Consider the following 21,596-nt stretch of genomic DNA (forward strand, 5'->3'; position numbering starts at 1 on the left):
CTCTTCATGAAAACGAGGCGTCCTTGCAGTGCATTCTTACAAACATGGTGTCGAGTAAGGACCTGGCGAAAGTAGGGCAGCGTTTGACAGACAAAGAAAACTCTTTGACAGATCGCTTTCGGGCATTGTTCACACTCAGAAACCTCGGTGGAAAGGAAGCGATCGATTTTATTGCAAGTACATTCGATGATCCATCGGCACTTTTGAAACATGAATTGGCCTTCTGCTTAGGCCAGATGCAAGACAAGTATGCTGTACCTGTCCTTGTAAAAGTCCTTGAGGATAAAAGTCAAGATACTATGGTGCGCCATGAAGCAGCAGAAGCTTTAGGGGCTATTGGAGACCCTGCTATAATGGAAATCCTTCAAAGATATTCAAATGATCCTTCTGTAGAGGTAGCAGAAACTTGCCAATTGGCGATTGGCCGAATAAAATGGCTTCAAGAGAAGAAACTTGAGGAAGAGAAGAAAAATCCTTATTGCTCTGTGGATCCAGCTCCTCCTGCTGACGAGAATGATATAAATATGTTAAAGGAAACTTTGCTGGATGAATCAAAAACCTTATTTGATCGATACAGGGCAATGTTTAGCTTAAGGAATAAAAATACTGAAGAGTCAGTATTAATTCTTGCTGAAGGTTTGAAGTGTTCAAGTGCACTGTTTAGACATGAGATAGCATATGTCCTGGGACAGATGCAACATCAAGCAGCCATTAAAGGACTTTCTATGTCTTTGAGCAATAAATCTGAAAACCCAATGGTAAGACATGAATGTGCTGAAGCCCTTGGTTCAATTGCCAAGGAAAACTGCATGGATATTCTAAAAGATTACCTCAAGGACAATGAACAAGTTGTAAATGAGAGTTGTAAGGTAGCATTGGATATGTATGAATATGAAACAACATCACAATTTCAGTATGCTAATGGTCTTGAAAAATAACTAATAGATAAATATTTCAGATATCAATATATGGTTATTGAAATTTGAATAAAAAAGTAAAATGTATCATTTGAATTCAGACATAGAGACTTAACTCAATTTTAGGAGATATTTTGGCTTCATGAAAATTATTTCCTCAGTTGTGAGTCATACTTCTAACACCTCTACTTTTTTTGCCAGTTCTTCTGCAAATTTAAAACAATTGAAACTATGCTATCTCTGTTTGGTATTTGTCAGAAGTTTATTTAGAAGGAAACTGAAAAAGAATGATAAATCCTACTCTCCCCATTTCCATAACCCTACAATTAAGAAAATATGATTATAATAGGTTCCATTCTCAGTTCTGAGTTGACATCATCAATTCTCCCTCCTGCTATTTACAGACCTTTGTCAAAAATGGACCTCAGATTTGAAACTTTTATGTTGAAGTTTGTCTATACCGAAAACTTTATGTTGTTTAGATGGTTTGGGCACAGTTTGGTTACCATTTTTAGATGGTTACCATGTTTTGAAGAATTAAATATTTCTAAAGATTAGAATTTGATTTCACTAAGGGTTCTTATTTTTAATTGAATTGTATTATTCTCATTTAGGTATCAAATATCATGCTTTAATACTTGTTTTAAGTCTTTATATTGTGTTAAGTTAAGTATTTGATGGAGAGGCCCTTTTAAGTCTTTGATGCCATGGGAATAATATAGAAGAAGGAGTTCTGTAGTTTGGGCTTCTGCATGAAAGTGTTGGTCCCTCGGCCCTGATTGGTTATATTTTTAATTGCTTCTGGTAGGGCTTATTGTGCTTGTCTAGAGCACTCTTTCCAGGCTGTTCTCTTCTCCTGTACCCTCTCTCCCCATTTTTGTATTGTGGATATGGTCCTTAATTCAGTCATGTTTTCAGTTAATTCAGAACATAGCAATTCCTTTGTTGGTGTTTTTTCCATATAAATGATAGAACAGTACTGATGCAGTGAAATGTAAAGGAACAATTTAAATTTGAAAATGACGTAATTTGTGGCCTGTCTGTCAAAATAACATTAAATTATCAGCACAGTCTTATTTCAACATGAAAATTCAATTTTCTTTAATTTTTGGTCAAATTTGACGACCCTTCTCGAAGGCGTGATTCTGTAGCTAGTAGTAGCCCCCGTGTTGTCAAAAACAGCAACAACAACGACAACAAGCCAACCGTACGTACGAACGAAGATGGCTGACAATGAAACACAACAAACGAAGCTGCAAGAGTATACTCTTCGCAACAAAAATGGCATCTCTGTCGGTTTATTGAATTATGGGGCAACGTTACGTTCTATTGTAGTTCCTGACAGGTAATAAAATTTACCGATCATCGTAGAAAATGAATTGAACCTTGTCCTTTCCTCAGGTCTGGAGCCAAGGGGTGGCATGGGGGTGGCAATGCCACCCTGGATCAAAAGCATACTAGCTGTTTGCCACCCCGATAATTTTGTCTCTAAATTTTTTAATGGCGTTTTTAAGAGCTTTAATTTTGATTAGTTGACTTGGTACATATTGTGTATTGTTAGCTATGTAAATATCAAATCAAAATAAATAATCAACAGTAAAAACAAACATAATAGCCAGAACCCCACCTGGCACCAGTTAACATTGTAGGGACAATATTTCAAAGGGCCTTAGTGGCAACTGGCAAATAGCAATTTTTAAAAATTAGAGGCCTTTCAAGCAACCATTGTATCCTCCACCAAAGATTGGAAAGTGATCTTTGCCAAACTTAAGTCTCCATGTGTGATTTGGCTACAGATAGCTGAAAGCCAGAAAGTGTTTCTCTGCAAGGAACAGGGAACATGGCAAAATAAACAAATATCATAGGCACCATTTATGGCAGCTTTTTAGTAATGCACAATGTGGAATAAAGGGTAAAAATTAGTTAATGCCTGGGAAACATATTCCATGCAAAGACAAAGCTCTATACTTACAGTCTGAGCTGTGAGCAGCGGCAAACTATTGGCTGTGACCTTCAAGGGAAGGCATTAGATCTGCAAGTAACAGTGTTTGGACGCTTTATGAATAACTGAAGGTTGTATATTTATGCATATTTTTTAATGACTTTTGTCAGAAACGCTCTAAGAAAAATTAAAAGTTTAATATAGACATGCGTCTTTAGGTCTGTATGTATCACAAGCATAATTGTTGAGAGGGGCGTGGGGGTGGGGGTGGGGCTGAAGAGTTGGGCGAAAAAGTAAATACTGAAAAAATTGTTTTGCAAACCACCTCCATTTTTCATGTTAAACAAACATTGAACCTTCAATCTATTCTTATTTTGAATAGGGTCCCTGTCAATGCTAAAACTAAGAAATATTTTCTCTTTGTCTTAGATATGGTATATTTGATGATATTTTATTGGGATTCAAAGATATTATTGGTAGGTTTTTTAATGAAATTTCTCAAGAGAATCTTTGCCATACATAGATGCTTTCACCAGAGTTAAGAATCTAATAAATTTGTTCTAAACTTTTTCTGGAAGAGGATCTTTATTCTGTTATCTGCTCCTCACAATGCTAGGGCATCAAACTAAAGAGCATCCTAGTGAACAATGGCATAATTCAATGGGCATAATGCAAGTAGAATAAGGAGAAGCAAAATAGTAAAAGATTCATTATTTTGCCAAGGTGATTTTTACGCTTTCAGCCACATCTCTTTCTTAAAGGGCATATGTCGCATTAACAGTTGGCTTATAAAACAAAATTGTTTAGATTGTAATTCCATTGTTTCATGACTTTTCATTTCTTCTTCTTGAAGTTGTACTGCTGTAAAAATTCACCCCTATTCCATGCTTTGTACTAAACAAAAAATATTATTGTACATATTGCATTAGCCAATCATGTTCATGACACATTCCCTTTAAGCTTGTTTAGATATAATGAAATTTTTTAATTTTTACAGATTACATAAAAAACCCTCCATATTTTGGTGGCACTATTGGAAGGGTGGCTAATCGTATTGCCTTTGGAAAATTTTCAATCGATGGCCAAGATTTTGAGTTACCTTGCAATGAAAATGGCATTAATCACCACCATGGTGGTTTCAAAGGATTTGATAAGGTAACTTACATTCTCGTCGCGTTGCGGTATTCCCTATATACTACTATTTAAAAACTATTCACCCAGATTTTAAATCAAACAATCACTTTTTAATCAATGTATGATTTATTCCTCTTCTTTTTGTTGCTTAGACTTCAATTAATCTAGAAGATTCTTAATTATGCTACTGTTGTTTTAGAAGATCCCTATTTACCTTATTTACTCTAATATTCCCGCTGCGGGATTAGCATTTCAACCTAACAAAAAAGGCGGGATTATTCGAGAGGTGGGTATATTGGAGCGGCGGGATTATTTTTTCAATGCCTTGAAGTCTAGTTTGAGGATACCGTTTCAACAAAAAAGTCTCTTAAACGTGATTGTGGCAAGTGAGAGAAAAGAATATGCAATTTCAACATGAATGGGGGGCTAAAACTAGGTAGTACAAAGTCAAAGAATCAAACTTTTTTATGTTGCGAGACTTGGATGTTTGATAAACCTGCAAAATAAGACAGCTCTCTGCCCTCTCCCGTCTATGACATTATCATGTGATTTAACCCATTCACTTGTTATTCACTTTTTCAATAACCCATTTTGATTGAAAAACGTTTGGCTTCAAAATAACCCGATGATACTCAACTGCAACAACGAACTACAAAAAAACTGTCAAATGTGAAAACAATTTGCCTTGGAATCTATACAGTTCAAATTGTGGGGGACACTATCGAAGGAATTCGAAACTTGAGACTCCATTTGGAGGATTAAAGAGACTTGTTATAACTCATAAACCAGCCTTGCAACTTCAGATTCTGTAAGATATTTTATCCCAACTTCAATGTGAATTGTATTTTATAGATAGTTGGCTTTAATTAGCATTTTAAGCTACAACTTGTTGACTAACTTTAAATCGAAGAGTTATTGCCCGTATGATAATATCTTTGACTCATTTTAAGGTATTTTGGGATTCGTCGGAAATGGAAGACGGCAATTCTATCAGCTTTTATTTGAAAAGTTTAGATGGTGATCAAGGATATCCTGGAGAGCTAGATGCATCTGTGCACTACCTTTTAACAGATGAAGATGAACTTAAGATTGCATTCAAGGCCACTGTGAAAGATAAAGCAACTATCGTTAACCTCGCAAGTCATCCATACTTCAATCTTGCAGGGGTACAGACGGTATGATGATAATGTCTTGCCCATACATTTTAGTCAATGTATTTTCAGGCTTCAGTTTCATTACAAAGTTTTGCTACGATTACATCTATGTTTTTGTGAAAAGTTTTAGTATTGACCAAGGAAGCACACAGACATTAAAATGAATGTGACTAACTGTTTACAATATAAATCAGCTTGCAGACTAAACTTGACTTCTAAGCTAACGTTTGGTTTGATCCAGGGTTGTCGAGAAGGGGGTGATGGGACACGTCTTCCGCAATCTGCTTAGCCTGCATCACTACAATCTGTTATGAATGAATATCGAACATAATAAGAAAGGTTTTCAACTTTGCCACGTTTAAGATTGTCATTCTGACTACCGTGGCTTGTTTTAGATTTGAATCAATTATAGATCCCTCAATGTAAACTTAACTCGTATATCGAAATATGCGATTCTTTGATATTCCAAGAAGTTATATATTGGTTACATAAATTTCAGAAATGCAATGAAATGACTGATCACTTGCTGGAGATCAATGCAAATTCTTACCTACCTGTCGACAAAAATCTTGTACCCACAGGTATGTGTTTCGTTATATGTTTCTCGTGCAAAACATTATCTTTCCTTGAACTGTTATAAATCAATGACGATTTTTGGAAAGTTCGTAACCTAGAGAAGGGAAAGGGCAAATGAACAGAAATTGAAAAGAGATAGAGGAGAAAGACAAAAAGATTGAAGAGAGGAAATACATAAAATACAGAACGTAGTTTGGAAAAAAGCAGGGCCTAAATGGAGCTGCAATACAAAAATACTGGCTAAAAAGAGGGGGTGGGGGGTTGAAACGAGTGTGAAAGGAAAGAAAGGGCAATATCAAGAATCAGGTTTCTGTCTCCTTTAATTGCAAATCGCATGAGATGCAAAGAGATGCTAGGATTAGAACATGACAACTAAAATGTGCTGAAATAGTACTGAAATACAAAAAGGTCGATTGAAAGGTAAATCCAAGACATCCTGAAGTATATATCTCGTCATGTCACAGACCACTTGTTGTGATCTGGCGATGTTTTATATAATTAGAAATAATATTCTGAAGGAATGCAAAGAATATTCTGAAGGAGCTATAAATTATCACGAAAGACGTCAGCAATGCAATCACAAACTTTGGTTTGTTGCAGGAATTTGTAGTACGAGTAAGCAAGAAGGTAGTCAAATGATTTAATTTTACCTTGATAATTTGATTCAGGGTAAATGGGGGAACGAGATAACGCTGCTGGGTAAGAAACTAACGATACGTAAACAAACAGATGTTTCCTTTTCGAAAATTGTTCAATGAACTGAAAGTAGAGACTTGAGAAACCGTGAAAACTTTAAATGAACTTATATGTGTAGGCTACAGATGCGTACCAATTGTTTGAAAAGCAAAGTTTCCAGAAAGGTTAAACTTTTTTCCACCACTCTAGGCCCTATTTATAACCACGATTTGAATGCTCTTAAAATACCTACATGCCAGATGTTGAGCCAGAATTGACGACAACATAAAACCCTGGTAATTTTATACTTTGGGGAAGTTTTGTATTTTGCCAGTAACTTTACAATCAACAGGGACTTGATATTGACTTAAAAGCTTCTACACTTAGGCATGCCATGGGATTTTTCGAGGCCGGAGCTTTTACTCCACTGAGTTCCTAGATAGACTACATGAAGGAATAGAAACAATATTTGAGTGTTCATAGACTCGGAAGCCTGCGCTTTTCTATCTATATCGGTATCAAATTCGTGTAGAAAAGCTTGATCCAAATGAATTATTACATGCCTACTTTGACGCAAGGTAAAGCCTTTTTTGTATTTGTTCTACCTAGCATCAAAAAGTCTCCTGGTCCTTCCTCTCGATGTGACCACACCTCGTGATTCCTATGACTGGTATTACAGAGGGCTGGCGATTCTCATCACTTTGAGCACAGAATTTCTATTCTGTGCTCTGGGTGAAAGTTTGGTCGTGCCAGGGACTCGAACCACGGGTCTGTCGACAGTGCCTCTAACAACTGAGCCGTCCTCGCAGTAAGGACTTGCAATCAAAGTAGTACCTTGGGTACCATCACTGATCTCAAAAAAGACTGGATCGAACAACCTATTGTTCTCCTACATCAGCACGAGGAAGCGATCGAGTCTCTCCACCTTGAGACCTCTCGTGCCTAAAGCTTTGGCTGCCATTTGTTAAAATGGTGCACACACATTGCTGCCCTTTAAATTGTGCATTAATCATTAAACTCTTAAATATTCTAAGAGAAAACAGGCCTAGGAAAATGAGCCAACAGTGGATTATCCGTTACATAAGCTTAATAACATGGCAAAAATGTTTAACGTCACTTACAAATGCTGCAAGTTTTTGTTTCAACGGTTACTTTGAATTTTGCTATGAAAAAGCGAGTTGTTCTGAAACTAATATGATTGCACAATAGTCTCATACAACACGGCGAGGTCTCAAGATGGAAGCTGCAATGTGGAATCAACGCTGGGCTGGGGAAGCTCGATCCAGTCTTTTTTGAGATCGGTGGGTACCATAGCTACATAGAAGATAGGTGTGGAAGCCGATTAGGGTCTTTATGTGAGAAGGAAAACTTTTCAGATACTAAAACTGTTGTTCGTTTCTCTAATGGTTCTCTCTCCAATTCTATTAAAATCCCTAGATTGTATTGAGGATTAATTAATTTTCCAGGAATATTTTCCCATGACAGGTGAGAGATGCAGTGTCAGTGAAGACGGGGGTACGTTTGACTTTCAGCAGCCTAAATTGATTGGTGATGCTCTCAGCAAAGTCCCTGGCGGAAATTACGATCATACTTTTTGTAAAAGCCGAAACGGCGCTTTTGCTGCAAGGTAAATACGAAAATTGTATCTTTTTTAAGTATTAAGGATGTCAGCTAATCTATAAAAACCTTATTGCAGTATAGCACGAGGGCTGATATGGAATTGTCAGTTTTCTGGAACTAGCACTTATCAGCACTATATATGTCATAAAATGTTTTATTTTAGATGTAGTTAATGAACAGGATTACAAATATTGCATATGGTCCATTTATTGCGAATTTAAGAGGCATTAGCTACAATTAAAATAATTTTATTTATTTCTTTCCATTCTTTGGATGGTTTCAGCATGGATGCTCGTAAACGTGCTTTAAGCCCTGCAAAATTAATAAAGAAAGGTTACTTTATCTAAGAAAGATTTGCCTATTCATCCAGAAATGTTGTAAGGATTGGAATTCCTTTTTCCCCATCTCTTTACTCTCATTTTTAGTCTTTTTGTTAAGAAATACATTGAAAGTTTTGAAAAAAGTAAACTTTTGATGTTCGAGTTCTTTTTACCGAAACATTGTCTAGAAAGTGGCAGAGAAGTTAGGAGAAAGATGGCAAGAGAGTGTTTATCACATACCGTGCTGTAAAGCAATCAGTCTTTTGGTGAATTGTGACTTGAACCGCCTTTATGGGACAACAAGATATCCAATTGTAGTCAGACTTCTTAATCAAAATGCTTTTGTTTGATTAAAGTTATTCACAGAGTTATGCACTTGACAAGAGCATATAAAGTCAGGGGAATTTGCCGTTTACTTTTTTCCTGACAAAGCGCCTTTGACACGAAATCTTTTATTCAAAAGATTAATTGAAATTTGTTAGGAAGGCAAATATGACATAATTTCATCCGAAAGAAGGTTGAGGGGTTTTCTAACCAAATATAATCTTTTTGTACCCTGGAAGGAACTAACAAGATTAATTTTGTTTAATAGACTTATAAATCATCCTTTTTGACAGACTATAGTATCGAAAATACTTTTGCTTTCATCTATGTGTAAAAGGAAAAAAAGCCCATCTTTATTTTTTCTTATTTAAAAACGAGTATCACAATGGGCAGTGTAACCTGTCAAACCTCTACATCTTTGTTGCAAGTAATCTTTAGCGGAACTCACAGCTTAAAATAAATCCCCGCAAAGAACCTACTTTTTCAAGAGATTTTAAAGCTGCATATAAGAGTTGTAGGATTAAAGAAAAATGACATTAAATGGTGTACTTTTATGATGGCTAGTGATGCCTAACAGCAGGGGTATCTTGTAAAATTGAAAGATGCTATTTTGTTGTGGTTTGCTTGGCCTGTCACAAGTCTTTGAACACTCATGTCGGTTTTCATGAGCGAATTCAGTCAATCCTCCCCTCTCTCCCCTCGAAACAGTGTTGGTTTTCTATAAAACGACTTAGGTGATTAGAAAGTAGATTTTTTCGTTTGACTTTCGTGATATTTGGGGAAGAAATGAAAAAAAAAGAAGTAAAATGACAACTGCTTGGCGTTGCAAGTAACTTTGGCAGATATTGTATTGTTGATGCATATTCAAGCCGAGCGAAACAGCAAGCGTAAACAGGGCCTACGTTAAAACCTTGATGATCAGGTTTTATGTTTAACGTAGGCCCTGTTTACGCTTGATTTTTCGCTGTTTACAACCTTAAGTTTTCTTTAATTATCAAATGATGTTTAATCATTAATGCAGATTATGGTAGTGGTTTTTAATTTTCTTAATGTTTATATCTCCAAACACGCTATCGATTGTTCTGAGGAATTCTTATCATATTGTCATATATGCGGGTGAATTTTATCAAATGATTATGTTCTTGCATAAAGTATTAGTTCTTTGCAGTTATATGTGCACCTAGTTTCTTGCAAGAACAGCTATCACAAGTGGCTTAACTTTTATAACTGATGATACAGCTTAATCCTTTTCAGCGTAACTGACTTTTTTAGAATTCAGTACACAGATCACTGTTGCCTTATATTTTTGCTCTATGTTGTCTATCTGTCTAAACATTTATCGGTACTTTTTGTTCACGCTTGTTTTGCTTCTTTTGAACTTCTGAGCACATTTTTGTATTGTTAACAGTTTGTACCATCCTGGGTCTGGTCGTTTCTTAGAAGTGTTCTCAAGTCAGCCGGGCACCCACATTTACACACCAGATTTTACCTGTGGATCGCTGATTGGTAAACACGGCAGTCCTTATAAAGGGAGAAGTGGATTGGCAATTGAAAATCAAAATTTTCCAAATGCAGTCAATTTGGTAGGTTTTGTTGGTTGTAGGGTCACGTTAAATGTTGAATTTTAACCAACACTGGCCTATTTTCCTCGATAGCAAATATATATTTATGTTATTGCTAAATATTTGGTGACAGTGGGCGTAATTGAAGTTGTCAGTTTGTTTTCTTTAGGCAAACCCTATTCTTGAGCATGTGGTATTATCATAAAGAGGATGTTAAAGATGTATTGTTTTGGCCATTAAACATATCTACATTCCTAAGCCTGCATGCACTTAGTACTGTTTCCATTACGCCATTCAACGGAGTCGTCAAACATTGTGACATAATCGAGGCTGTAAGACAATTGCGGAAATTACGGGGGGAGGGGCAGTCGCGTTCTTGTCGGAAAATTCAGGTATTTGTCGGATAATCGACAAAATTTTATTGTACCAAAAGCCCAAGATGTTGCCTTGTCGGATAATTGTGGGCCTTTCATTATTTTCCAACGTCAATTTCTTCTTCCTTTTTATTTCAAAGTTGTTTTTTAATAAAGGACACGGAGACCAATTGTCAGTTGAAAATGATCAAGGGGCAAGGACAAGACAATTTAGTTCTGCTGGGAAAGGGGGCGTGTGGCTGCAGTGAGATATGCGGAACTTGGTTTTTTGGTAAACAAAATATATTGGGTTGGGAGGAATATAAATTATACTAGCATATATCATTCACTTTAGGCTAGATGCATAGTAAAATCATATGCAATGTTTGTGATCATTTTTATTTCAAATTTGTTGTTTTCGTTTCAGCACTTTCCACCTACTCCGATTTTGCGTCCTGGCGACCTCTACGAACAGCTTACCACTTATAGGTTCTCCAAGAAATGATTTTCTGCAGTTTAGATAGCTTCCATTATCGAAATCTGTTTTTCAAGAATAAAGTATTAACTATTGTCATTTTTCAATTTAACTTCAGTTTTCTTAACACAGTGCTTTTACGCAAATACTAACATCAGCACGAAGAGGGTTATTGATCAAATTATTCTGAATTCTCCTCGTTTTATTCGATTAGTTGGTTAGCAATACCGAACTGAAGCCAATGAACAGTCCCCTGCGCACTTGAATGTTATCAGTGTAGCTTTCGGAATCATAGATGGTTAATGCTTCATCAACTGAGAGTGTCAGCAACTTTAGTATCTTTTTTTGATGAGTCGTAATGGCAGAGCATTTCTTTGTGTCGTTGAATGATTGACATGTCACGTGATTACTAAACTATGTAACTGGTCCCTATAAACCTCACCCCCTCCTTACATGTAGATCACTGCTTGTATCATCTGCGGGAAAGATATCTGTTTAAGATGGGAAATTTGGCTTTTTACTTGTTGATTTTTCATATTTTTTATAATTTTCATATCTTTATACTGCGCTGTGTGCCTCTTTATAAGAACTTTTGTATTTTTCAAAGTGTAAAACGTGACCATAGTTTTGCATTGAGCATTCTCTGTAAAAAGTTAGCCCGTGAAAAAAAAGATGTAAAATTAAAAAGAAAACTCCAAACGTAGTTACTACACAGTTGCATTTAGACTTAATGCAAGTATTTACCATTTAGTGCAATACAAAAATTGTTCTAACGCTAATTGTAATTAGAAACGTGATTAATTAAAATGGAGTAATTAGCTGAGTTTCAGATATTTTTATTGCATAATTGGAGCATATAAACACAAAATATTTTTATTTTATAACTTTCTCAAAGGACGATTTCTCCTTGGAGGGACCTGTCTTCTTTTTCGAAGGTAATCGTGAGACAACTTTGCACAGTAACTACCAATTGTATGCGAGATAGCCCAATACAGTGTTTTGTTTATAGAGCCGTTATATGTTTTTTACAAAACTGGTTGCTAATGGATCTCTTTTTTGCCGTGACATCTTCACAATTGCCGATTCAGTTGAAGTTACGAAAATTTTTCTTTATTTCATTTGCTTGGGCCTCATTTACACACCCAGCCCACTTCGATCTCCCTCCAATTTCTATGCAACTTCAGTTCTATTCATGATAATATTTCGTACATAGCTTCTTGCAACTTTTACTATACTAGGTGTTTCCTATATTCCTAATCATCAAAATAAATTTTGTCTATTCAATTTTCAACAATCTTTGAAAATTTGCCTTAGTTAAAAGACTGCTTGTGTTAATCTAAGTTTTACACTAAGGTGCTTGATTTATTTATTTATGCATATATTGTCAGATTAGCCACTTATAATTATGTAAGAACATGACCAGTGATTTGTCTTTCGTGCATCAAATTTAACTACTCCATGGTTCAATTGAAATCAGGGAACGTACATCATTTGTATCTGATGTTCTTTGGTGTCCATGACTCGATAAGAGGATGTTTTGACTGTGATTTTCACCAGCTTGCCAACAAGAGAAGGTGCATTAAACGGCAGGGTATGTGTAAGGCTTATGGTAGTGTTGGCCCCTTTGGCCAGCTCAAAGTTTGACGTACTTGCACTGACAAAGCCAAAATTTGTCGATACGGTGAGACTGTACTTTGTTTTATCTCCATTGCTGAAGAAGTAGACCTTGATTGGGGCTGTTCTGTTTCTGACTGTGGCCGTGTAATCGTTTCCAGCTCTTATTGTAACCATGACAATATTTGATGCAAGGAAAGAAAGTTGCGACATCCTTGTGAAGTTTTGGCCATTAGACAATTTTCCTTTCAATTTTATTTTGAACTTCCCATTGGGTGTTTTGATAACGCTTTTAAGAATTCCTTCGCCGCCACCAGATTTCAAGATGTTAACATCTTCTTGTAGCACCCTTCCACCTTCACTTAATATGTCTATGAGCAAACTTTCGTAATCCAGCAACTTTGCCCCAGCTACTTGGAGCATAGTTGTAGTATTCTTACCTATAATGATAATCAAAAGCAGTAATTACAAATGCTCAGTTACAGTCACCAATAGCAAAATTTATCTAAAAAAATTTTGCCAACTAGCAGTCTGCAGTAATTCCAGTTTCAGAGAAACAAATCAAATATTACGTACTAAATCGAAGTCTACAAGAATACTGAATCTATAAGTTACATCATAAATCTACAACAAAATCCTAAATGAATGTCTGAAACCACTGTTTATCAACGGATTTTGACTGAGAAGACCTAACGTCATCAAACCATTTGCCTTTCATTTTCCAGATTGGTAGCTACTATTGTTCTTTCTTGAGGGGGCGGGGCTTGTTTTCATACAATTGCGCTCCAAAATAATTCTACCCTTCCTACGGTACTTAAAAAAATATGCAGTTTCCATACCAAATTTCGTGTTATCCTCTTTGGAAAATTTAGAGCATATTTTACAATCGTTCTGGGCCATGGCGCATTTTTACATCAAGAATAGTTCATGGCACACCAGAAACAAATACTGGTAAAATATGACAGCTTAATAATGACAACATAGACTTTCAATTACTTGTTCTCAATGTGAGTTTGATTACAATTACTGTAAATACAATTAGCAAAGGCAAATTATTTGCTAATGATAATTGATAAATTTTCGATATCAGTTTAGACCAATTAATTGATTGATAATCTCCCATGATATAACTACGACTTTTCAAGCAGATCATGTCCTGCGTCACGGTATTTCAACATAAACATATCCTTAAAATTATTATTCGCGCAATTTTTTATGTTTATGGTGGGCTAGGTCTCAGCAACAAAATATCTAGACACTTTTAGTTAGGAATCGCAACGCTAGCAATGAAACATTATGGAAACTGGGAGGAACTTGGACGATTCTTTCATTACCCTCCAAAGATTTTCTAGAGAGAGGCCACATTGAAATGCAAAACTGACTGGGTCCCCGAAAAAATGCAGAACTGAGAGGGGTGTGCTAAGAAATGAATAATACAATATAGGTACTTCTTGGTAGAAACTTAAAAGTTACCTCTCACTGGATGCGGAACGGATAAAACAGGCCGGCTATCATCTGCTATCTCACTTTCACTGTGAAGAAAATATGGCTTGAAATCGACAGTGTTGTTTCCAGCTGACTTTGCAACGTAGGACTTGATGTCAACCCCAGCAGGATACTTGAGATGCCATGTTCCTGGAAACGGATTTTCTTGCTTGAAGATGCATGTGTACGTGGTAGTAAGAATAGGAGGTAGAGGTCTGCCAACTGGATCCACCAGCTTCACAAACTTAGCTTGGCCTGCCTGCTTCACTTCAAGAGATATCAGCAATGTAGTTATTTCTCCATCTAGAGTAATGAACACATCTGAACCGTCTTTTCCTTCGTGGATGACAACGCTGTCCTTCAAAGAGTCCTCCACATAGTCCTTGAATCGCTGTATTTCACTGTCTGTTTTTAGCGGGAATATTTGACCTGATGTGTGCGAGGCAACCTCGTCAAAACCAACTGGTATTCCAGATCCACAGCTGTTCTTCATGAAAAAGTTTATGGTCACTGAGAAATATTCCGCGTATTTTTTGACCTCGTTTATATTTGCCGCTGTGCTGTCTTTTGCGCTGGCATCCGTAAAAACAAACATCGGAGATCCAAGTTGGGGTTCTTGCTTCAAAGCATTAAGGATACCTGTGAAGGCCAGCTCCGGGCAGTCACCTCCTCCTCGGGCGTAGAGGCGTCTTATTGCCAATACAAAGTCGTCTCTTTCTTGCTCGCTCATATACGTTACAGGCCCCGTGCCTAGCGAAAAGAAATATATATTCCGAATTCAGTGAAATCGTATGTATCAAGCGGCAAAAAATCATAATTTGAGACAAAAAATTTGGACAATGACTTTGGAATCATTGCTTGATATTATTTTGAACAACGATTAAAATCTCAAAAAATGATCTTTCCTAAATATCTGTTAGAAAACATGTTTGGTGCACGCGCTTATATCATTGATCAAAGCAGGCAGTGACTTTTCGTTTAGTATGACATTGACGCAATCTTTGTAGCTGATGCCTCGTGTAACTTGGTTTTATGCTGCATGGAGTTATGAAATGAGCAATATGTTACTACACTCTCCCAATGACATGCCACTCTCACTACCCATGACTTAAGTTGTGACACTGATTCCTCGTGCAAGTGCATTCTCTGTCAGAAATAGCTGATACAAGTGTGCTGCGTTCTTACATACTCCGTGTGCTATCGTCTTGCAATTATTCCTTTTGCATATTTGTACCTTGGTAAAGTGTTTCCCAACTTCATTCGTGATTACATAATTAAGGCACGGTTAAAATAAGAAAAAAGAGGAGCTTTATGAATATAAATATAATCAAAGAAAGAAACGCATTTATATTAGCAAATTTTAACGAGCTATGCTGGAAATTTTAAGAAAAGAAATAGAAAATGTACTTGGATCATTAAAGGGTGACAGAATGTAATCCACTGGAAACTGCCTTTTCCTGTTCACGATAGAAATTGCTATTTCTTTTGCGGCATTGATTTCTTCACTCATGCTTCCAGTTGTGTCAATTGCAAACATCAATGTAGCGCCACCTGTTGCCAGCATTAGCTCATCAAAATTTTCTTTTCCAATGTCCTTTTTGATCCATTCGAGATAACCATCTGCTGCTTTGCTCATGTTTGAAATAGGGGTACCTTCGCTGATCTTTTTCTATGGTACGAACGGAGCCATTAGAGACATTTCAGCAAAGAGCATCATTAGATTTTTGTTGCAGCAAAAGAGATCTAGGATTTTAACACACACAAAAGACTTGCATGTTAGCGCGATGTAGACTGTGTTTTATGTTATTAATTTTCATGTATGGTATACTTTTATGTTTGTTTTGTGTCATCCCATCATCATAAACTTTACTGAAATGTTGTGTTAGATCATGTCACTTCTTATGTCCTGTTTGCTGTGGTTTGTGAAGTCAGTTTTGTAGCACTTATTTAAACTTCACAGGCAAGGCAAGGCACAAGGCACAAAGCAAAGGCAAGGGCACAAGGCATAAGGCAAGGCAAGGCAAAGTCAGGTAAGATAAATTAGGGTCAGGTAAGATAAGGTCAGTTCAGGCCAGGTCAGATCAGGAGACGTCTTGTAATGTCATATTATATCATGTCATGTCGTGAGTTTTGTGGTAAACTAAGTTATGCTATGTGTTGTTTTTTGCTTAGTTAGTCATACACCTTTACAGGCGTATGATGATATGGTGCACAACCTACCTTGATAAATACGTATAAACTCTTTGCAAAGACTGATCTTGCAAAGTCCTTGCTTGTTCGATTAGCAGCGATCTTAATTATTTTCTTCATGTCGTCAAACCTTTCTTCTAGCGTGCGCCTCTTAGAATAGACATCAAATGAGGTGAGGCCAGCCGTGTCTCGCTTAGTGCGTTTAGTTCCCTCGTCGATGTAATCAAATGCCTGCTCATTTGCAACCTCTCTTTGCATTGCAAATATGGCCTTCTGGAAACGACCTGTTAAGATGAATAAAAACACCTCTGTATTCTTGTCAATTAAATCAATACGTGACACCAAAAAATTAAAGTTGATAAGACTAGTCTAGCCTCAAAGCTATACTAATTTGACAATTACCGCATAAAAAATGTGAGCAACTTGCAAATATTAGGAATCCAGAGACAGCGGGGGGTGAGGGGGGGGGGGGGGGGTGGAGATGCTGCTAAGCATCTAACATTCGCAAAGCATCTCTAGTTTGTACCACACCTATAATTTTAACATATAACTTTGAATATTACAGAAATCAGATTCCTAAAAGATACAATGCATATAGCCTTTCCGAATTCGTAAAGGTTTTTAGATGACTAAACAACATAGTAGGAATCGACATTTGCACGTATTTTGGGCAAACATTAACAATACTTTTTCGTTTCGTGTAGAGGGAGTTCCTAGTAAAGTATTTTATTCCGACACAGCAAAAACAAGGGAAAGAAGAGTTAACAACCAAATTTAACGGAACAGGGCAATTGGGCAGGAAAAAACCGTGTAACTGTAAATTATATCCCACCTGACTATGAGATTACAAATTTGATAAATGCCAGAGCAAGGCGCTTTATGACAAATGCATTAATAGAATAATCCAAGAGGCACGAGAAAATCTGGTATTTGCCAGTGGGAATATTGCGAATGTCTGAAACTGTTACTAAAAATCAGAATTCAATACTACAGTAATCCTCGGCGAACTCCGATTTAAGTTCTTCGAGGCTCCTCGTAGCATCGAGGTCACTGTGCTAGCACAGGTTAATTCATTCTAATTGGAGACAGCTCCTGATTGGCTGTCTCTATCCGCTGCTAGAAAGAAAAGCAAAGGATATTTGCAACACCACATATAAATACCGCCAACGCCCATATGCAACCTCAGTTATCTACAGAATGGCATTTCTGTGCTAGCACAGTGAGCCTCGATGAGAAGAGGAGGCGAGAGAGAGAGCTAACCTGACACTTGTGTTTGGTTTGATTGCTTGATTTGATAATTGAGAATGATGTCTTGAACAAGTTGCTGAGTTTGGGCAATACCAGCAGAACCTAAAAGAAATTTATGAAATCGTTCAATATGATAAATATAAACGAAGAATTACAGAAAAAGAGCCCTTGAAACACAAATGAAGCTAGATTTTCTTTGCAGTGCAAATAAATTCCATCAAAACACTCCAGGCCAAAAAAGGTAAGGTCAAAAAAAATTCACTGTAACTGCAGTGAGGAAGTGAAACAAGCATAGAGATAGGTAAAATGTTTTTGATAAACAGGCCTCTCCTTTGAAGAAAAGATGTTGTAACCTTTCTGACGATGATTACTTTACCAATGACAAAAACTTGACAAATTTAGAAGTTCTGTATGACGACATAAAAGAGAATCTCTTTTCTGGGTCTTCCTCCTTTGCCTAGGCAAGACATCTTTGTATAGTTCAATTCAAAAAACCATGATATCATTGTGGGAGAGAGCAGAAGACTGGAAATTTAATTCCCATTTTTTTGTCATTGTTCATGCTTTTTGATTACCTAGAGAGGAAACGGTTGAGAAATTTGAAAACTTTCGGTTTTTTGCCTTCCCAACAGAGCAGTAGAAATAAAACTACCACAGTATGGAGACCCTCTTTAGGTATTACGAAGAATAATCAACTAAACACTGATTTTTTTGATGTACCTGGGCAGATCATATTTGCACAAAACTGAACGTCTGTCGCAGCCCCAACGCATTTTTTTCCACCTCTTTTTGGTTCAGGATTGTCACATTTGCGCGTCCGTTGTCTTGTTCCACCACCACAGGTCTTGGAACAAGGTCCCACCGAAGACCAGCTAGAGAAGCCTCCATCAACTAGAAGGAATTTAAATGAAGCGTTTTACCGCTCGAGATCTTTACAATACTTGGTTATGAGGCTGGATTATTCTTAACTTTTTCTGAAATCATAAGGGTGTAAGCAGTGCAGTTGCTAAATATTGTGCTTAAGGGAGTGTTCAGGCACCATTTGCAAACAAAGTTTGAAAAATTCAGCGTCAACTTGACCAATTTGAATCAATTAAAAATAACAAATTTGGAGGCTCTTGTTTTTATAAAATATCCTTATGAGTAAATGTTCTATCAAAAACTGTCTCCCAGCTCCGTGATTTATTAGGAATTTGAGAGGCAGCAAGTAACCAGGGCCGCAAAGAGGGGGGGGAGTGGGCAACGGGGAAAAGTTCTGGTGTATGATCAACGGAGAAGACTCAATTTTTTTATAGTGTGTGACCGCCCCGGAAAGTGTCTGACAGCCCCGGAGCGCTTATAGTGTGTGACCGCCCAGGAAGGTTTCTTGCAACAAATGATCATAACGAGGTTATCGGACATCGGTCGATTGCCTTCAATGAATGCGGAAGTGGAAATCAGGAAGTCTCTGAAATCCAACGAGTTCCTTGAAGGACAGGAAATCGCAAGAAAACTCGGCTGTGGCCACTGAGTGGCTGTAGCTACGGGGAATGGTGCTGGGCACTCCAATGGTTGATATTATTAGACTTTAGGTGGTTCAGTTGATCTTGATGGAGAATATTGATTAAATCGTTTACATGATCAATAACGGATGATACGAAATAACTAGCCTGTGTTCCAGACCCCCCTAACTTGAAAGTTAGGGGTCTGGAGCACAGACTAGAAATAACATGATATTTGACTTTTCAGGAGAATTTTTTAGGTAGAGAAAAATGTTGAAAAGCTGATGTATTTTTGTAGCAGCTAATTTAAATACTTTACTATGCTAGATTTTATACTAGTCATCATTACACAAATTTGATAAACTGTAAAAAATTGGTTGCACTGGAGCAAATAGATTGAACTGTCGAATTCCTTGAAATCTATTCCAGCTTTAGAGAGTAAAACTCTGCAATGATTTTTTGTCAACGAATGAATTGAATTTTGCAAAACTCAAATCCACTTTTATGATACGTAGAATTTGGTTTTCTGAGTGACTACACGTATTTAACCCCTGGTCAAGCCCTACGGGCCCTTTCAGAACAAAATAGAGTTCTCAAGTGTGACGTCACAAAACAATTTCTTTTAGAATTCTCAAATTTTGACCACATAGCATGAAAGAACACCATAAAACATCCCTATAAATGCGAAATCAGTTAAATTTTCCAAAAATCGGGTGAGCTACGGCCAATAGAAGATTTGAAGTTTCCTAAAGGATTACCGTTATTTTGGCTCAGTTTATAAAGTTATGAACTGAGACCAAATTACAGAGGTTTGATGGGGCCAGAGCATGTGCTCATCTGGTCATATCTCAGTCAATTCGTGATACCTGATTTTGCAGATTTAGAGGTATTTCATGATGCTCTTTCAGGTAATGGGAAAAAATTTCAAAAATTCTAAAAATTAGACGTCATCACTTGTCAACTCTATAGCCACCTTAGAAGAAAAGTGCCAGTCCGCCTCTGGATTTGTAAATCATCCTCCAAAGTTTGCCATTGTCACGTTTTTGAACCCTGACCTGACATTGCTGTGCAATGAGAATTGCGAAATAGTGTGTATAACCTGATCTTTTTCGGCAACCAAGAGTGCGTGGGTGCCCGTCCGATGTATTGAAATTTGCCAGTCAACACATATAGCCAACCAAGACCGACCAGACATGGAAGCCAGAAGCATTTCAAAGTTGGCGGGTTCAGGCCAGTCTGCAGAGTGTGGCATGTGCACATAAGATTTTTTCAGAGGCTTGTCTAATGCACACATAAACATGGGGCTGCACACACATTTTTCTGTACGAAAACCCCCAAAACGTGAACACACTGGGATTTTCGAATATTATGCAGTATTTTGCAGTATTTCGCAGAATTTCGCAAAATTTTGTTTCGTTTCGTTTCGTTGATTATAACAAGCCCTTGCTGGTTTATATGGAAACATGAGACACTTCTTATTCTTAAATCGTGGTTCCTTATTAAAATATTGGGACAATCAATACACGTCCGGGGGAAGGTTTTTGGCAGCCTTCGTAGGTACATACTTGATAACATAAAGCCAGCTTAATTTGCTTAGGAAAGCTCAACTAAAGTGACAGTTGTTTTCCATTATTACCGTTTGCCATTGCTTTTTGAGATTACCGTTTCCTGGTTCTTTTCAAAGAACTACACCCCAACTATGCACAAAAGTGGGGTGCTGCATTTTCCAAATGACCCAAGCCCTCGACATTCCAATTGCTCGTCTAGCTTACCTTGCCTAGTTTGTCAAACAAATCAAGTTTTTTGCTACATTTTGCAGTCCATTTCTCACGAGATGAATTCGTTGCTTAACTGCACAGTTCATCGGTTCTCAGGTTAAACGTAAAAGCTGAGCTAAATGTCACCGCGTGCCGTTTAGCTCAGCCAAAATCTCTCGTGTGCGCCTGGCATAAGCTTTGCTTCTTGGTGTCCTAAAAACTACCTTCGGAAGCTAGGTAGAAAAAAACAAACACAAATACAGAGAATTGTTGTTTTCTTATGGTTTGTGGTGACACATGCTATAGTCACTCCCACACGATTATCCAAGGTGCGACGCAACTGATTTCGCGATAAAAAATAAACGTTAACAATTATCATACGGTACCTGGTTTGGTGAAGTGCCACGCTACAACTGCAATGGTAATAACAATGACAATACCAACTGCAATCGCCCCTGCAATGATAAAACTTTTCTTTGATTTTGCAGTATCAACGCCTTTTCTTTTTCCGCTCGGTGTTTGACCAGCTGTGTTGAGTGTTGTAGGCATGCTACCAGAGAATCCTCTATTGACTGGAGCAACGCCAATAGCCATCTTTATTCTTCTTCTAAGTTTCGCTCTTTATATTTGTGCGTTCCCTATTCGGGCGACTCTTGGAAGGAATAAACACAGAATAACGATGGTGACTTTATCTGCGGAACCACAGGGTGACCGCCTACGTTGGTTTATGAGGGTCGGAGAGGTCACAGGGGTACAGAGAAACGAAAAG

At 37.3% G+C, this 21,596-nt stretch overlaps 3 protein-coding genes across 3 annotated transcripts; 2 read left to right on the top strand and 1 right to left on the bottom strand.

The window, feature by feature from the left end:
- Positions 1 to 14: 14 nt before the first annotated feature.
- LOC135688710 (deoxyhypusine hydroxylase-like) lies at positions 15 to 1,074 on the top strand. The gene has a single exon (XM_065205659.2). The coding sequence runs from the start codon at positions 45 to 47 to the stop codon at positions 936 to 938; it is 894 nt and encodes a 297-aa protein (XP_065061731.2). The 5' UTR covers positions 15 to 44; the 3' UTR covers positions 939 to 1,074.
- A 726-nt stretch (positions 1,075 to 1,800) lies between these two features.
- On the top strand, positions 1,801 to 14,636 carry LOC135688707 (galactose mutarotase). Its single transcript, XM_065205644.2, has 8 exons — positions 1,801 to 2,262; positions 3,289 to 3,335; positions 3,857 to 4,014; positions 4,944 to 5,168; positions 5,647 to 5,728; positions 7,884 to 8,025; positions 10,071 to 10,245; positions 11,005 to 14,636. Exons 1-8 carry the CDS (start codon positions 2,141 to 2,143, stop codon positions 11,080 to 11,082), a joined length of 1,029 nt encoding a protein of 342 aa, XP_065061716.2. The 5' UTR covers positions 1,801 to 2,140; the 3' UTR covers positions 11,083 to 14,636.
- LOC135688613 (uncharacterized) lies at positions 11,733 to 21,542 on the bottom strand. Its single transcript, XM_065205555.2, has 7 exons — positions 21,214 to 21,542; positions 18,310 to 18,480; positions 17,602 to 17,691; positions 16,372 to 16,625; positions 15,559 to 15,820; positions 14,140 to 14,901; positions 11,733 to 13,106 (listed from the first exon to the last, which is right to left on the bottom strand). Exons 1-7 carry the CDS (start codon positions 21,419 to 21,421, stop codon positions 12,526 to 12,528), a joined length of 2,328 nt encoding a protein of 775 aa, XP_065061627.2. The 5' UTR covers positions 21,422 to 21,542; the 3' UTR covers positions 11,733 to 12,525.
- Positions 21,543 to 21,596: the final 54 nt, after the last annotated feature.

Source organism: Rhopilema esculentum, chromosome 10, assembly GCF_057945365.1.
Source record: "Rhopilema esculentum isolate cy_ngs chromosome 10, ASM5794536v1, whole genome shotgun sequence".
Taxonomy (NCBI): Eukaryota; Metazoa; Cnidaria; class Scyphozoa; order Rhizostomeae; family Rhizostomatidae; genus Rhopilema; species Rhopilema esculentum.

Bases quoted from the DNA above. Each gene is read 5' to 3' on its own strand.
- LOC135688710 (XM_065205659.2), top strand. From the start codon at position 45: ATGGTGTCGAGTAAGGACCTGGCGAAAGTAGGGCAGCGTTTGACAGAC.
- LOC135688707 (XM_065205644.2), top strand. From the start codon at position 2,141: ATGGCTGACAATGAAACACAACAAACGAAGCTGCAAGAGTATACTCTT. The intron at 4,015-4,943 runs GTAACTTACATT...ACTCATTTTAAG, and splicing joins GTTTCAAAGGATTTGATAAG to GTATTTTGGGATTCGTCGGA. The intron at 8,026-10,070 runs GTAAATACGAAA...TATTGTTAACAG, and splicing joins AACGGCGCTTTTGCTGCAAG to TTTGTACCATCCTGGGTCTG.
- LOC135688613 (XM_065205555.2), bottom strand. From the start codon at position 21,421: ATGGCTATTGGCGTTGCTCCAGTCAATAGAGGATTCTCTGGTAGCATG. The intron at 16,626-17,601 runs GTTAGCTCTCTC...TCATCTTAACAG, and splicing joins AAACCAAACACAAGTGTCAG to GTCGTTTCCAGAAGGCCATA. The intron at 15,821-16,371 runs GTAGGTTGTGCA...TTCGTACCATAG, and splicing joins GTTTATACGTATTTATCAAG to AAAAAGATCAGCGAAGGTAC.